Source organism: Coregonus clupeaformis, chromosome 2, assembly GCF_020615455.1.
Source record: "Coregonus clupeaformis isolate EN_2021a chromosome 2, ASM2061545v1, whole genome shotgun sequence".
Classification (NCBI taxonomy): Eukaryota; Metazoa; Chordata; class Actinopteri; order Salmoniformes; family Salmonidae; genus Coregonus; species Coregonus clupeaformis.
This window is the reverse complement of record NC_059193.1, coordinates 21,667,383-21,684,290: the sequence shown is the minus strand read 5'-3', so window position 1 is coordinate 21,684,290 and position 16,908 is coordinate 21,667,383. Positions and strand designations below refer to the sequence as shown.

Sequence of the window (16,908 nt, the reverse complement as noted above, 5' to 3'; positions counted from 1 at the left end):
TGGTTTGGGCTTAGTGGGACTATCATTTGTTTTCAACAGGACAATGACCCAGCACACCTCCAGGCTGTGTAAGGGCTATTTTACCAAGAAGGAGAGTGATGGAGTGCTGCATCAGATGTCCTGGCCTCAACAATCCCCCGACCTCAACCCAATTGAGATGGTTTGGGATGAGTCGGACCGCAGAGTGAAGTAAAAGCAGCCAACAAGTGCTCAGCACATGTGGGAACTCCTTCAAGACTGTTGTAAAAGCATTCCAGGTGAAGCTGGTTGAGAGAAAGCCAAGAGTGTGCAAAGCTGTCATCAAGGCACAGGGTGGCTATTTGAAGAATCTCAAATGTCAAATATATTTTGATTTGTTTAACACTTTTTTGGTTACTACATGATTCCATATGTGTTATTTCACAGTTTTGATGTCTTCACTATTATTCTACAATGTAGAAAATAGTACAAATTAAGAAAAGCCCTGTAATGAGTAGGTGTGCCCAAACCTTTGACTGGTACTGTAGGTCATTGTTTAGTTCATGGTTGTTTTCTTAATCCTTGTTCTCTTATACCTCTACACACTACACTGAAGTTTTAAATAGTCCTTTAGATGCTCGTGGGTCTGAGGACACCTCCTGTCACCTGAACTTCCTGCAGACCACCTGAACTACATTTGGCATCATCTACTGGAGATGGGTGTCACGATCGTCATTAAGAGAGGAGGTCCAAGGCACAGCGTGATGAACGAACATGTTTATTTATCATTAGCGATAAACACGGACAGTAAACAAAAACAACAAACGACTCGTAACGTCCTAGGTAACATAGACCAACACGGAACAAGAACCCACAAACACAAAGGGAAAAACAGACAGTTTAAATATGGCTCCCAATCAGAGACAACCAGCCACAGCTGACACTCGTTGCCTCTGATTGGGAGTCACTCAGGCCAACATAGAAATAAACAAACTAGAACTCCCAACATAGAAATACACCACATAGAACGAACACACCCTGGCTCAACATATAGAGTCCCAGCGCCAGGGTGTGACAGTACCCCCCCCCCTAAAGGCGCGGACTGCGACCGCGCCTCAACCAGAGCAAAACAGGGGAGGGCTGGGTGGGCATTCCTCCTCGGTGGCGGTTCTGGCTCCGGGCTTGCCCACCACCCTCCTGGCTTGGTGCGTGGAGCAGGAACGGACCGGACCGGGCTGACGATGCGCACCCCTGGCTTGGTGCGTGGAGCCGGAACGGGCCTCACCGGACTGACGACTCGCACCCCTGGCTTGGTGTGTGGAGCAGCGACGGGCCTTACCAGGCTGACGACTCGCACCCCTGGCTTGGTGCGAGTAGCAGGAACGGGCTGGACCAGGCTGACGACTCGCACCCCTGGCTTGGTGCGAGTGGCCGGAACGGGCTGGACCAGGCTGACGACTCGCACCCCTGGCTTGGTGCGAGTAGCAGGAACGGGCTGGACCAGGCTGACGACTCGCACCCCTGGCTTGGTGCGAGTAGCAGGAACGGGCTGGACCAGGCTGACGACTCGCACCCCTGGCTTGGTGCGAGTGGCAGGAACAGGCCGGGCCGGGCTGGCGACGCACACCGTAGGCTTGGTGCGAGTGGCAGGAACAGGCCGGTCCGGGCTGGCGACGCGCACCGTAGACTTGGTGCGAATGGCAGGAACAGGCCGGGCCGGGCTGGCGACGCACACCGTAGGCTTGGTGCGAGGGGCAGGAACAGGCCGGACCGGGCTGGCGACGCACACCGTAGGCTTGGTGCGAGAGGCAGGAACAGGCCGGACCGGGCTGGCGACGCGCACCGTACATTTGGTGCGAGGGGCCGTAACAGGCCGGACCGTACTGGGGACACACACCACTGGCTCTACCCCGGGATCTGGAACGGGCCGGACCGGACTGGTAACACACCCCAGTACCTCTCGCCGTGCCTCTAAACCTTCTTTCCCTACTTTGACCAGTGGCCCCCGTAACCTGGTGGCCTTCTGAATACGCCCCTTTTCTGCCTCCGTCAGCCCCGTCGTCCATGCCCTGTGCCCCCCCCTACAAAATTTTTGGGGTTGCCTCTCGTCAGCCCGACGACGACACTGCTGACGCCGCTGCTCCTCTCTCGCCAGGGCCTTAATCCTAGCCCATGGCCCTTTGCCCCCGAGCATGTCCTCCCAGGACCACGATTTGCCCACCTGGGCCATCGCCAACCTCTCCATCTCCTTTCCCGGCGCTTCCTCCCATGTCCAGTCTGCCTGCTCCTGGACACGCTGCTTGGTCCTTGTATGGTGGGTTCTTCTGTCACGATCGTCATTAAGAGAGGAGGACCAAGGCGCAGCGTGATGAACGAACATGTTTATTTATCATTAGCGATAAACACGGACAGTAAACAAAAACAACAAACGACTCGTAACGTCCTAGGTAACATAGACCAACACGGAACAAGAACCCACAAACACAAAGGGAAAAACAGACAGTTTAAATATGGCTCCCAATCAGAGACAACCAGCCACAGCTGACACTCGTTGCCTCTGATTGGGAGTCACTCAGGCCAACATAGAAATAAACAAACTAGAACTCCCAACATAGAAATACACCACATAGAACGAACACACCCTGGCTCAACATATAGAGTCCCAGCGCCAGGGTGTGACAATGGGTCTATGATCATGGTCTCCTGTTCTCTTTCTCACCTCTACTCTAGTTTCTGATGGATGTTGGTCTATGCTCATGGTCTCCTGTTTTATAGTTCATTCAGTAGTGTAGTGGTTGTTATAACATCTGTGATAGTATATTGTAGTTTGTAGATAACCATAAACTATTATGTCCTCTATCCATGTTATTCACCCTAATTGTTTTTAATAGTACTCTACAGTTCATTTAAACAGCAACGATATCGTTTTTCTCTCAGTATGTGTCAGAGGAGTGTGACGTTGATTCCAGAAGTCATAAGAAAGGCAGCCTTTCTTGCTACTCCTGTGACCAGTACACAAATGAGGACCTTACATTCTTACTGATCGTGTCCTGCTATAGTTAGTAGTGTATATGGACTCCATCTCTGTAGTCTGCAGACTTCTGGGGTCTACGTCACACTCCTTCTCTTCAATCAAAATGTACACATTCCTCTCTGTGAGACACCACCATAACAACCATTGCCTGATTAGCAACACCCCCAATAACAGAGAACATATTATAGAATAAAGGCCCACACTTTATCCTGTCCCATGAAACATTTTCAGTTGCTGCCCTTAAAACTGATAGATCTTTTGAAACAATGCTCTAATTCTACACATGGTGTATGTCTTTCTTTTTTGTACCATTTTCCTATTGAGGGGATGCATGTGCGATGTGTTCTTCCAGGTTGTGATCAAAGGCTCTACTTTCATGGTTACTATATGTTCTATATTTTTCACCATGTTAACTGGCATTTAATAACTGTACAACCTTTTGAGTTTTGTCTATTTTCTGAAGATGCATATAATTATAGTAGACTATATTTTATGGTATTCTGACCTAATCTGATCATAGGGCAACAGAACATAAGTAGTTGCCTATGCAATGTTTTACAGACATCTACCATAACTTAAGAGGTACTTAATTTATTTTATCTTTATTTAACTAGGCAAGTCAGTTAAGAACAAATTCTTATTTACAATGACGGCCTACACCGGCCAAACCCGGACGACGCTGGGCCAATTGTGCGCCGCCCTATGGGACTCCCAATCACGGCCAGTTGTGATACAGCCTGGAATCGAACCGGGGGTCTGTAGTGACGCGTCAAGCACTGAGATACAGTGCCTTAGACCGTTGCGCCACTCTGGATGGTGTTCTACAGCTCAATAAATTACTTTGTAATGACCCAGTGACACAAATGACGGCTTCTGTTGATTGTGCAGCATACCCAGGGATAGCCTTGGATGTAATATAGCTGGACACATTGTAAATAAGAATTTGTTCTTAACTGACTTGCCTAGTTAAATAAAGGTGAAAAAAATTAAAAATAAACAATGATGGCCTACCAAAAAGGCAAAAGGCCAAAACACACATCACGACAAGAGAGACACCACAACACTACATAAAGAGAAACCTAAGACAACAACATAGCATGGCAGCAACACATGACAACACAGCATGGTAGCAACACCACATCAAAAAAAAAAAAAAAAAAAAAATTGTAAAGTGGTTATGCCACTGGCTATAAGGTGAATGCACCAATTTGTAAGTCGCTCTGGATAAGAGTGTCTGCTAAATGACGTAAATGTAAATGTAACATCAAAACAACATAGTAGCAACACAACATGGCAGCAGCACAACATGGTAGCAGCACAAAACATGGTACAAACATTATTGGGCATAGACAACAGCACAAAGGCAAGAAGGTAGAGACATCAATACATCACGCGAAGCAGCCACAACTGTCAGTAAGAGTGTCCATGATTGAGTCTTTGAATAAAGAGATGGAGATAAAACTGTCCAGTTTGAGTGTTTTTTGCAGCTCGTTCCAGTCGCTAGCTGCAGCGAACTGAAAAGAGGAGGATGTGTGTGCTTTGGGGACCTTTAATCTGATGGCCGAATGGTAAAGAACATCTAGCCATTCTAGAGCACCCTTACCTGCCGATCTATAAATTACGTCTCCGTAATCTAGCATGGGTAGACCTACTATAGAGGAAACCAAGTCTAGATTTAACCTTAGCCTACATCTTTGATATGTGCTGAGAGAAGGACAGTATACCGTCTAGCCATACTCCCAAGTACCTGTATGAGGTGACTACCTCAAGCTCTAAACCCTCAGAGTTAGTTATCACACCAGTGGGGAGAGGGGCATTCTTCTTACCAAACCACATGACCTTTGTTTTTGAGGTGTTCAGAACAAGGTTAAGGGCAGAGAAAGCTTGTTGGACACTAAGAAAGCTTTGTTGTAGAGCGTTTAACACAAAATCCGGGGAGGTGCCAGTTGAGTATAAGACTGTATCATCTGCATATACATGGATGAGAGAGCTTCCTACTGCCTGAGCTATGTTGTTGATGTAAATTGAGAAGAGCGTGGGGCCTAGGATCGAGCCTTGGGGTACTCCCTTGGTGACAGGCAGTGGCTGAGACAGCAGATGTTCTGACTTTATACGCTGCACTCTTTGAGAGAGGTAGTTAGCAAACCAGGCCAAAGACCCCTCAGAGACACCAATACTCCTTAGCTGGCCCACAAGAATGGAATGGTCTACTCTACAAAAGCTTTGGCCAAGTCAATAAAAATAGCAGCACAACATTACTTAGAATCAAGGGCAATGGTGACATCATTTAGGACCTTTAAGGTTGCAGTGACACATCCATAACCTGAGCGGAAACCAGATTGCATACCAGAGAGAATACTATAGACATTTTTTCCAACACTTTTGATAAACAGGGCAAAATAGAAATTGGCCTATAAGAGTTAGGATCAGCTTGATATCCCCCTTTAAATAAAGGATGCACCGTGGCTGCCTTCCAAGCAATGGGAACCTCCCCAGAGAGGAGAGACAGGTTAAAAAGGTCAGAGACAGGCTTGCTGATGATAGGGGCTGCAACCTTAAAGAAGAAAGGATCTAAACCATCTGACTCAGATGGTTTTTGGGGGTCAAGTTTAAGGAGTTCCTTTAGCACCTCAGACTCAGTGACTGCCTGCAGGGATAAACTTTGTAGCGGGGCAGGGGAAAAAGAGGGAGGAGCATCAGGGCTAGTCGCATTAGAAGAGGTGGGAGATGAGGAAATGTTGGACGGGCAATGAGGCATGGCTGAGTCAAATAGGAATCCTGACTTAATGAAGTGGTGATTAAAGAGCTCAGCCATGTGCTCCTTGTCAGTAACAACCACATCATCAACATTAAGGGACATGGGCAGCTGTGAGGAGGAGGGTTTATTCCCCAGGTCTTTAACTGTTTTACAGAACTTATTGGGGTTAGACCCACAGAGAGAGAACTGCTCCTTAAAGTAACTCACTATGCCTTCCGGATAGCCTGAGTGCACCTATTTCTCATTTGCCTGAACGAGAGCCAGTCAGCCTGAGTATGCGTGTGCCGAGACTTTCGCCAAATTGAATTCTTGAGGTGGAGTAACTCTGCCAGATCACGGTCGAACCAGGGGCTGACCATTGCAGGATTGAGTCTTTGTTTAATTTATTTAAACTAAAACATTTACAACCTTTTGGGAATTATTCTGAGATTTAAGTAGTTGACTTCAACCATTGAGATAACAACATTCTCGTGACAAAAACACTCTTTATTAACCACATCTCAGTAATGACCAACACATCTGGATTGGAGCTGTGAACCCACACTTTCAATTGATCCATTTTAGGTAATAAGCTTCTAGTGTTAATGTGCAGAAAACCCAGGCTTTTACGAGAGCAGAAATCAATGAAACAGATATCCTAGCACACGTCAGAATTGGGGCTAGCAACAGTAGATGGGCCAGGGTGTACATGCACATTTCCAGATAGCATCAGCAGTAATACAATCAGGGCACAGCAGAGGACAGGGAGAGCTCTGCAGTGTAGATTTTTTTATGACATTTGAATGTGCATCAGATGGCAACAAGATCATATTCTACAGCAATTTTATCAGGTAACATGAATACAAAGCCAGCGAAAGGTGGTTAGAATAGGATGTGAGGCCAAGAGTCCCGAGTGTATATTGGTAAACTAACGTTAGCTAGCCATGCTGCCTCATGCTAGTTGTGTTAAACCCAGCTATAGGTTTGTTTCATTACTGGTAGCTAGCATGTTTTATCTATCAGTGATCATTGCTTTGGTGATTGATTCGATGGGTAGTCATGGACACTACTGATTACAAAGCCAACGACATGTGCCTCACCATGCAATAATTACTCCAAATGCATCTTCTCATTATTTATTACATACCTTTCAACATCTGTTGGAAACTGGAAAAATGATTTTCCTCCCTTCCTCTGGATAGTGTTATAGCCGATTGCTGCACATAGCCTCATCTTTGTATCTTCATAATAATTGCAGTAGTTATCAGTACCTTTGACAACAAACACATGAGATTCCAGCTCAACAATTTCATAATCAAGCGGGAAATTAGCTTTGCATAATGATTTGTTTTTTATATTGCTTCCCCTCCTCCTAAACAAAATCACAGAGAACATTTTACAGTAAACAAGGTATTTATTGATTACATTTGTTTTGGAAACAGCAAACATAAATGGAGATCAACTGTTTCATTGATGAGAAAATTTGCAGAATGTCGGCAATAATCCATCTAGCTCCATCTTCTCCCACTGCCGGACACTGGGCTTCCTCTCACTTCCATATTTGGTAGTGAGAGGAAACGCCAACCGGATGCTTCATATTTATACATCCGGTTAAATATCCGTCTCATTGTTCTATCTGTCATGACAAGTTACAGCAGCAGCAGAGTTCGCCATTTTGGAAGGCAGCTTTGTTCGTACACTACAAAAGTACAGATAAAACATCGTTTTTACCTGTTCGTTTTTTGGGGTACATCAATCGATAGATAAAGTGAGGACAGCTGATTTAATCTGTAATACTAGAATATAAACGATATATTATCTGTTCAACATTATCTAGCTAGCCTTCACGTTTCGTCGACGAACCAGAAAGCTAGCGTTAGTCAGCTGGCTAGCCAATGTACAGATAGCTAGTTATGTCTCTTTTTTTCCTGAAAATTGTTGTTGTTGTTGACGCTAGCATTTATCAGATACATGTTGCTGACGTTATCTGAAGAAGTTAGTCTAGCAGCTAGATAGGTTTCACTTGGATGGTTGTTATTAATTTAGCTAGCAAGCTAACGTTAGGTACGTTAAGGTAGCTAGCATAGAACAAAGACACCAGTCGGTGTCTGTAGAGGATCAATTGACCATGTTTAGTTACTGGTGTATGGTTGAATTCACTTAATGTCATCTAGAAGATTAACTAGCTAGCTATATGCAGATTGGAATTATTTGTACAGTTTGTGGGCACTGCAGATAGCCATGTAACGTTAGCTAGTTTTAGCTATTAATGTGAACATTTATCACTGTTGTGTGGCAGATGCGACAGGCAAAGCGAATGCGTTCCCCTGGCGTTTGGCTCAGTGAGTTCACCTGGGTGGAGAGCCGAAAGCGCCAGAAGCGAGATGATTCGAATAGCAGTGTGAGGGAGAATAAATCTCGAAGACGTCAACACCACCTCAAAACATATGAAGGGTAAATATTCTGACCCCATTTCACCCACTTCCCCCTGTCTGTCATCCGTTTGAATGTAGTGGCCAACATAACTATTAGAGGCCCCACCCATCCACAAGCAACCCCTAGATCTCTCCCTTTTTACATCCAATGTCTGGTAATTTGTCTTGCTTCAATTCGTTTGGTAGGGTCCCGCAGCTATACACATGCCAAATGTTTTCACAGCAATATATTAATGTGGTGAGGACAACCTATCATCTTATAAATAACGAGTGAAATCCAAGCTCACAGTATATTTTAGGCCAAAGTTTATTTCAGGAGAATCTGCCTCTTTCCCTGCCCTTGACAGACGTGGTCACAATTCATTTTCGAAGTTTGAACTCTTTATTATGGGTAGTCACTGTCAATGGACAATATATCACTGTATGTTTTATTGCTGGAAGGTAAAACCGTGTCTGGTTCCTGTGTCCGTCTCTGTTTGAGCTTGTGCTTTGTGAGAGATTGAGGTTTATGGTGGAATTTTCCAGGACAGGGCGGGAAGCTCTAATAATAAGTCCCCCAGCAACGCAGACCTTTTCCTGGAAGAGACCTGATACCATCATGGCTCTCTCTGACTGTGGGGCTCTGGAGGTCCAGACTCCGATCACATTTCTCTGCTGAAAGGGCTTCACGGATTCCTCACTGAGCCAAATCAACTGTCGTAGCGGACACCTGTGCTTTAGATTTGCGTGCGTTGGTGTGAGGGAGGTAGAGGGTAGAGGGGGATGCTGCAGGAGACAGAGAGGAGGGGGGAAGGGGGGGGGGTGCTTGAGAAAGCTGGCTACTCATATTTATGATCTATTCATGTGAAATGTTGCTACATGATCTGTTCTAACAGCTCTTGAGACATATTGTCTGTCCAGTTTGTTGCATCAGTTTACCCCCAAAACTAGGAATATACACTATGCTGTCACATCAAGAACCCTGGAGTGACGATGTTGCACTCTGTAGTCGTAAATAAGCTTGTTACTAATTTAAAATGTTATATATTAAGCCCCTTGGGATAGGGTGTCGGTGAAGGCATAGGTCCCGGCCATTAGAACCAAGCAGTGGCTATGTAGGCAGGAGAAGGAGTCAGTCATTTAACTGTGGTGTTGTTTCTCCCTTCCAGGCACTACCTGGAGACCCACAGCCTGAACCAGCAGAGGATAGAGTCTAAGGACAGGAGGGGCAGAGAAGCCAGCCTGGAGATGGGCTACGACGAGGACAGCAGGGCTGCCGCCTCCAGGGATAGAGACAGAGACCGCGAGAGGGAGAAGGACAAGGAGTGGCACCACTACAGCAAGTCATCCGGGCGGAGCGGCAAGAGTGTCCGCAGTAGCCGCCGAGGGCGGAGACGCAGCCCTTCTCATCAACGCTCCTCTTACTCGGTATGAGAACGTCCTACACGCTCTTCTGTCCTTTCCAACCAACCCCCTAGATGGTTATTAGTGGTGTTAGCTTTTCTTTATGTCTATCTTTCTCAATATGTACCACAGTGAAAAACAGATGAGTTAGAATTATGGATCCAATGTTAGTACCAAAATTCACTGAATACGATCTAGGCATAACTGTAGCAGACTAGGCGCAAACACCTTAACGAGGCTTCAATAAGAATAGTCAAGGGAAGCTTTATATGTATCATTAGCAGTCAGAAGATGACCTAGAACTGTAACTTGAAAGACACAAATTCATATTAGCCTATTCTACTAGACTGATGGTTGATAATGTTTTGTACCGCTTACTTTGAGAAAGTCTCTCACATGAACCTTGTTGTTGCCATGTTTCTCTTCTGTAACACCCACTATGTGGTGACGCCCCCATTGCCTTTCTCTGGTGGGGCTGAATTTGAATGTGCTGCTCCCGCTGTGGTCCGCTGGCGCTGCCTGGTTCGCAACCCACCCACTCTGAATGGGCCGATCCATCCGAAATCTCTCCCCCACGTCCGATCCCCCCCTCTGCCCGCTGAATGAATGAATGGCACGTTCCGTCCCGTTGTGGTGGCCTGGCCTGATGATGGTGTTCTCTCTGGGTCCATGATGGTGGTTGATGATGGTGGTGATGGTGGTGATGGGACAACAGAGGAGCCATCATCGCAGGAGCAGGAAAAGATCCAGGAGTGTTGAGGATGATGACGAGGGTCACCTGATCTATCACAGGGGAGACATGCTGAGAGCCAGATGTATAGAATATATCCCTTTTTTCTCTCTGTCAACTAGCTATCTGTTTTGTTGTTGTTTTTTGATATGGTGTACTGTTGCAAAATAATATTATATTGTATACACTTGTATTTGGGCGGGTAGGGTTTATCATTGTATTGTTAAATGTGGATTAGTATTACACCTCGCTACATATCATTATTAGTGTGATGTGTGTATTGTGTTCGGTTGGCTTGGAGCCCTGTCCTGTTCTAGTTGCAGACAGTATAATGCTAAATCCATATCAAACAAAGCAGCTAGGCAGCCATTTTGTGGCATATCATCTGGGATGGTAGTGGATGCCAGTCATCACTCCTCTGGTTCTAACTAGTGCTCTTTATTCCCTGTAGATGAGATTGTGTCCACTCTAGGAGAAGGAGCCTTTGGGAAAGTTGTGGAATGCATCGATCACTCGAAGTAAGTCGCTCAATGGAAACGTCTGGATGTCACGGTGACTATGCTACTCCCCCCTCCCCCCCCTTTTTTTGTTTGTTAACTTTTTAGCACTTACAGTGTGCTCTCAAAGTCAATCTCTCTGTTTCTCTCTATCATTCTCATCTGAAAGCCTCTCCCTCTCTAACAGTTGGATATGTGTGTATTGTCTGTGATTCCAGAATTGGTGCTCGCGTGGCACTGAAGATCATTAAAAACATTGACCGCTACCGCGAGGCGGCCATGGCTGAGGTGGAGGTGCTGGAGCAGATGAACTCTCTGGACTGTGACCGGAGATAGTAAGTCACACATGTTATTAGAACGAGCCCCATACATTAGCAGAAATCACCTAGGCTTTCCATTACGAGGATGAGGAGCAGTCTCACATGCAGTAGTTGGCTATCTGCCGGGCTTAGACTTTAATTATGGACTATAACTTAAATATCTCACCTTAATGATTAAATATCAGTGTATATCATCAATATCAGACACCATTGGTTGTCTTGCCTAGCTACAGTTGAAGTCTGAAATTTACATACACTTAGGTTGGAGTCATTAAAACTCGTTTTTCAACCACTCCACACATTTCTTGTTAACAAACTATAGTTTTGGCAAGTTGGTTAGGACATCTACTTTGTGCATGACACAAGCAATTTTTCCAACAATTGTTTACAGGCAGATGATTTCACTTATAATTCACTGTATCACAATTCCAGTGGGTCAGAAGTTTACATACACTAAGTTGACTGTGCCTTTAAACAGCTTGGAAAATTCCTGAAAATTATGTTATGACTTTAGAAGCTTCTGATAGGCTAATTGACATCATTTGAGTCAATTGGAGGTGTACCTGTGGATGTATTTCAAGGCCTACCTTCAAACTCAGTACCTCTTTGCTTGACATCATGGGAAAATCCAAAGAAATCAGCCAAAAAAATGGTGACCTCCACAAGTCTGGTTCATCCTTGGGAGCAATTTCCAAACGCCTGAAGGTACCACGTTCATCAGTAGAAACAATAGTACGCAAGTATAAACACCATGGGACCACGTAGCCGTCATACCGCTCAGGAAGGAGACACGTTCTGTCTCCTAGAGATGAACGTACTTTGGTGCGATAAGTACAAATCAATCCCAGAACAACAGCAAAGGACCTTGTGAAGATGCTGGAGGAAACAGGTACAAAAGTATCTATATCCACAGTGAAACGAGTACTATATCGACATAACCTGAAAGGCCGCTCAGCAAGGAAGAAGCTACTGCTCCAAAACCGCCATAAAAAAGACAGACTACGGTTTGCAACTGCACATGGAGACAAAGATTGTACTTTTTGGAGAAATGTCCTCTGGTCTGATGAAACAAAAATAGAACTAACTGTTTGGCCATAATGACCATCGTTATGTTTGGAGGAAAAAGGGGGATGCTTGCAAGCCGAAGAACACCATCCCAACCGTGAATCACGGGGGTGGCAGCATCATGCTGTGGGGGTGCTTTGCTGCAGGAGGGACTGGTGCACTTCACAAAATAGATGGCATCATGAGGAAGGAACATTATGTGGATATATTCAAGCAACATCTCAAGACATCAGTCAAGAAGTTATAGCTTGGTCGCAAATGGGTCTTCCAAATGGACAATGACCCCAAGCATACTTCCAAAATTGTGGCAAAATTGCTTAAGGACAACAAATTCAAGGTATTGGAGTGGCCATCACAAAGCCCTGACCTCAATCCTATAGAAAATGTGTGAGCAGAACTGAAAAAGCGTGTGCGAGCAAGGAGGCCTACAAACCTGACTCAGTTACACCAGCTCTGTCAGGGGGAATGGGCCAAAATTCACCCAACTTATTGTGGGAAGCTTGTGGAAGGCTACCCGAAACGTTTGACCCAAGTTAAAACAATTTAAAGGCAATGCTACCAAATACTAATTGAGTGTATGTAAACTTCTGACCCACTGGGAATGTGATGAAAGAAATAAAAGCTGAAAGAAATCATTCTCTGAAAGAATTCATTATTCTGAAATTTCACATTTTTAAAATAGTGGTCATCCTAACTGACCTAAGACAGGGAATTTTTACTAGGATTAAATGTCAGAATTGTGAGAAACTGAGTTTAAATGTATTTGGCTAAGGTGTATGTAAACTTCCGCCTTCAACTGTACCTAAAGATGAATGCACTAACTGTAATTAGCTCTGAATAAGTGTCTGTTAAATGACTGAAATGTAAATCCCTCCTTTGTCTCCCTCCCCCTCTCTCTCCCCTCCCTTTCTTTCTTTCCTCCCTCTCTCTCTTCCCCCTCTCCACCTCTCCTCCTCCATATCAGTGGATGTGTGAGGATGCTGGACTGGTTCGACCACCATGGTCACGTGTGTATATCGTTTGAGCTGCTGGGGCTCAGTACCTATGACTACCTGAAGGAGAACAACTTCCAGCCGTTCCCTGTAGAACACATCAGAATCATGGCCTACCAGATCATCCGAGCCGTACGATGTGAGTAGTTACCATAGAATTACACATTAGAACATATTAGAATAGTTATTTAATAGGATCTCTGTGGTAGTAACCACCACCCACACTGGATAAGAGCAATACTACATCTCAACTAAAAGGTTATTGTTTGTGTCCCAAATGGCACCCTGTTCTCAATATAATACAAAGTATTTAATTTTGAGGGGAATACGTCACCATTTGGGAGGCAGACACTGTAAATGAAAAGTTGTTGGGTTATAGTGGTGACTTCACAGTGTATTCAATTGTACAAATGACCTAATAGAATGAAGGGTTGTCTACTCTCCTGCCTGTGTTGACTGTGTTCTCCCTGGTTGCTGTTTGTTTCAGTCCTGCATAAGAACAAGCTGACACACACTGACCTGAAGCCCGAGAACATTCTGTTTGTGGACTCAGAGTACGACATCGAGTACAACGCCAAAATGGTACGAGTCTGTTACCTACCCACTCTCCCACATTTATCTGTGCTGACAGACGATCTGTGATTTGGTTGTGTGTAAGCCTTATTTGTACTGTCTGACTCTTTCAAATGAATATTTGTCATGACTCATCTCTGCCCTACAGAAGCGCGACGAGAGGACGTTGAAGAACCCGGACGTGAAGGTGGTTGATTTTGGCAACGCCACATATGAACACAACCACCACACCTCCGTGGTGTCCACACGCCACTACCGAGCTCCAGAGGTCATTCTGGGTAAGACACACACTCTGCCTCAATGCTAATTCATGATATTACTGATATTATGTGATAAAGCTGCTTATTGCCATTGTCTGATGAAAACCTTATCTCAAACAAACTTTCAGGAAATTGAAAAAAGTACCATATTTTCCCATTAACAAACATACAATTATAAAACTTCAGAAGCTATTTGTGATACATGTTCTTGGTCCTAGAGTGCTGAAATGTTCAGAGTACATTAAGGGGAGTTACTGATTTCAATAAATGTACAAAAATGAAAATTAGGAAAAACGGAGTTATAGGGTTTTCATCAGATAGCGACGTTATACGGACGTGGGCTGCATCCAGGTGGCATATGGTGCCATTTGGGATGCATCCTTGTTTCTCTGTTGCTGATGTAATGCTTCCCTCTCTGTAGATCTGGGCTGGGACCATGCCTGTGATGTGTGGAGTCTGGGTTGTATCCTCATAGAATACTACCTGGGATCAACTCTCTTCCAGGTGGGGGACTGTCTGCTATCGACAATATCATCATACTAATAATGCCTCCTAAATCATGCATTCATCTCAAGCTGTTCAGGCTTCTTTGTATGCATGGGTAGATAACAGGTTTTTTTTCTGCATATAAAAGTTTGGCCGGGCCTCCGAAGTGTTATTTTGGGTCGCCTAAGTCCGCACAGTAAAACATTTTAATATTTTAAAATAATTTTTGGTATGGAAAGACATTTTCAGTGTAAACTTGAAACGACTAAAACCAGATATAGAGTATGTAGACCTATATATTTTTTAAATAAGATCATCTTTGAGAACTAATAATCATCAAAATATAAGCTAGACAGTCAGGGAGAATCAAAAATTCCAAAAATGATACCTTCAGGACTCTTTTTGGCATGGCATGGGGCCCCCATTGATTTTGTTATGTTTAAGTCACTCAGATAGCATAAGAACACAGCATAAGCCATGGCAAAATGTGTAGAATTACAGGAAATTAGATTTAGAACAGCAACATTTTGCTACCGCTGCCAAGAGGGTAAAATATTTTTATGCCGGAGCCACTGCAACGCCGCCCACCACCAAAGCCCCATTTTGATCCAGAAAAAAACACCCTTGATCAGTGTGTCCTGGGTGTAACTTTAGACTCATCTCCATGTCACTCTTGTGTTCTCTCCTCCAGACCCATGACAGTAAAGAACACCTGGCTATGATGGAGAGGGTCCTGGGCCCAATACCGGTACACCTCCTGCAGAAAACCAAGAAGCGGCGGTACGTCCATCGGTACCAGCTGGACTGGGATGCACTCAGCTCCTCTGGGAGATACGTGAGGAAACACTGCAAACCACTCAAGGTAAGGAGGGCCTTTAGCAATATGGGGCAACCTATTTTGTATCCACAATTCATGTAATGGAACTGACCTTATAGATACATTTACATAATTTAGCAGTGAGATAAAGACATCTGAATCACAGTATTGTTGTCTGATCATCTGCTCTCTCTCCTCCACCACTTCCATCCCCTCTCTCTCCTCAGCAATACATGATGGTCCAGAGCTTGGACCACGACCAGCTGTTTGACCTGATCCGGAAGATGCTGGAGTACGACCCGGCTAAACGCCTCTCCCTGGACCAGGCTCTCAGACACCCCTTCTTCACCTGCCTACGCAAGGCCACCAAGAAATGACCTTTAACCCCAGCCTTGACCCCAACCTGACTCTGCCCTGTCATCGTGACAATCATCACAACCGTTGTGGCCGTGACCATCACCATGAAAACTATGATGATTGACTATGATGACAACTATGATGATTGACGATCGTCATGGCCTTACTTTCTGACTCTCCGGGAGAGATTGTTTACCTCTGGCTGTATCAGTCCGCCCATGTGGCTTTGTAGTCCATTGCTGTCATGCTAGTTAGTGTTAATGTATTATGAGTTGTAGCATGTAGTATCAACCTGGTTCACTGATGAAGCTGGTGCATTATTCTTTGGGCTGTCAGACTTTAATCAGTTAACTCCAGTTAACTTTGTTTTTTAATCGTGATTTATCGCATTATCTGAAAGCTTTCCAAATATACTGAAAACATCCCAAATACATAATCTATTCAGCTAAAAACAAGTTGACATTGAGGTTAAAGAAAGTGTATTTTTTTCAATTTACCTAATTGTGCTAACCGTTAGACAAAATCAAGATGTCAATATTCTCGAAATGTTTTTGTATAAAAAATCTTAAATTACAGCTTAATTTGAGCAAATTCAGAATTTGCGATTAATGGCAATTAATCAAAGCAAATCCTGTAATTCACTCGATTACATTTTAGAATTGTTTGACAGCCCTAATTATTATAAGTTGTACGTCCCTTTTTTCAGTATGACTGGATTTGTAACTTTTGGAATATCACTGTATGTGTACATTTCTCAATAAAAACATCTGAAGTATGAATGTATCTGTAAAAATAGAGAACTATCGGCATATCTATTTATTATGGCCATCGAGATGTTAGATCCAACAATGATATCAAGGGATTAGAAATCCAGGGCTTAAAAACAAAGGTGTCATTGTATGCTGATGATTCATGTTTTCTTTGAAATCCACAATTTAAATCCCTCCACAGCCTCATAGAGGATCTAGATACATTTTCTAGCCTCTCTGGATTACAACCAATTATGATAAATGTGCTACATTACGTATTGGATCACTAAAAAATAAAAATGTTACATGACCATGTAGTTTACCAATAAAATTGTCTGATGGTGATGTGGATATACTCTGAACACATATCCCAAATGAAATAAATGATCTCACTCCAATACATTTTAATAGAAAGTTAGCAAAAATAGATACGATCTTGCTACCATGGAAAGGTAAATACCTGTCAATTTGTGGAAAAATCACCCTGATTCACTCTTTAGTATTATCCCAGTTTA

General features: G+C 44.1%; 1 protein-coding gene across 3 annotated transcripts; it reads left to right on the top strand.

Moving 5' to 3' along the window:
* The first annotated feature begins 7,363 nt into the window (after positions 1-7,363).
* Positions 7,364-16,423, top strand: clk4a (CDC-like kinase 4a). 3 transcript variants are annotated; one of them, XM_045226948.1, is made up of 12 exons: positions 7,364-7,497; positions 8,029-8,183; positions 9,313-9,571; positions 10,263-10,362; positions 10,729-10,795; positions 10,993-11,109; positions 13,124-13,290; positions 13,639-13,733; positions 13,873-14,002; positions 14,406-14,488; positions 15,162-15,332; positions 15,515-16,423. In XM_045226948.1, the coding sequence occupies exons 2-12, from the start codon at positions 8,029-8,031 to the stop codon at positions 15,662-15,664; spliced, it is 1,494 nt and encodes a 497-aa protein (XP_045082883.1). In that variant the 5' UTR covers positions 7,364-7,497; the 3' UTR covers positions 15,665-16,423. The 3 variants fall into 3 exon arrangements, with proteins under 3 accessions (XP_045082883.1, XP_045082880.1, XP_045082884.1); XM_045226945.1 differs by having other exon boundaries at positions 7,397-7,436; XM_045226949.1 differs by lacking the exons at positions 7,364-7,497; positions 8,029-8,183; positions 10,263-10,362 and having other exon boundaries at positions 9,498-9,571.
* The last annotated feature ends 485 nt before the right edge of the window (positions 16,424-16,908 follow it).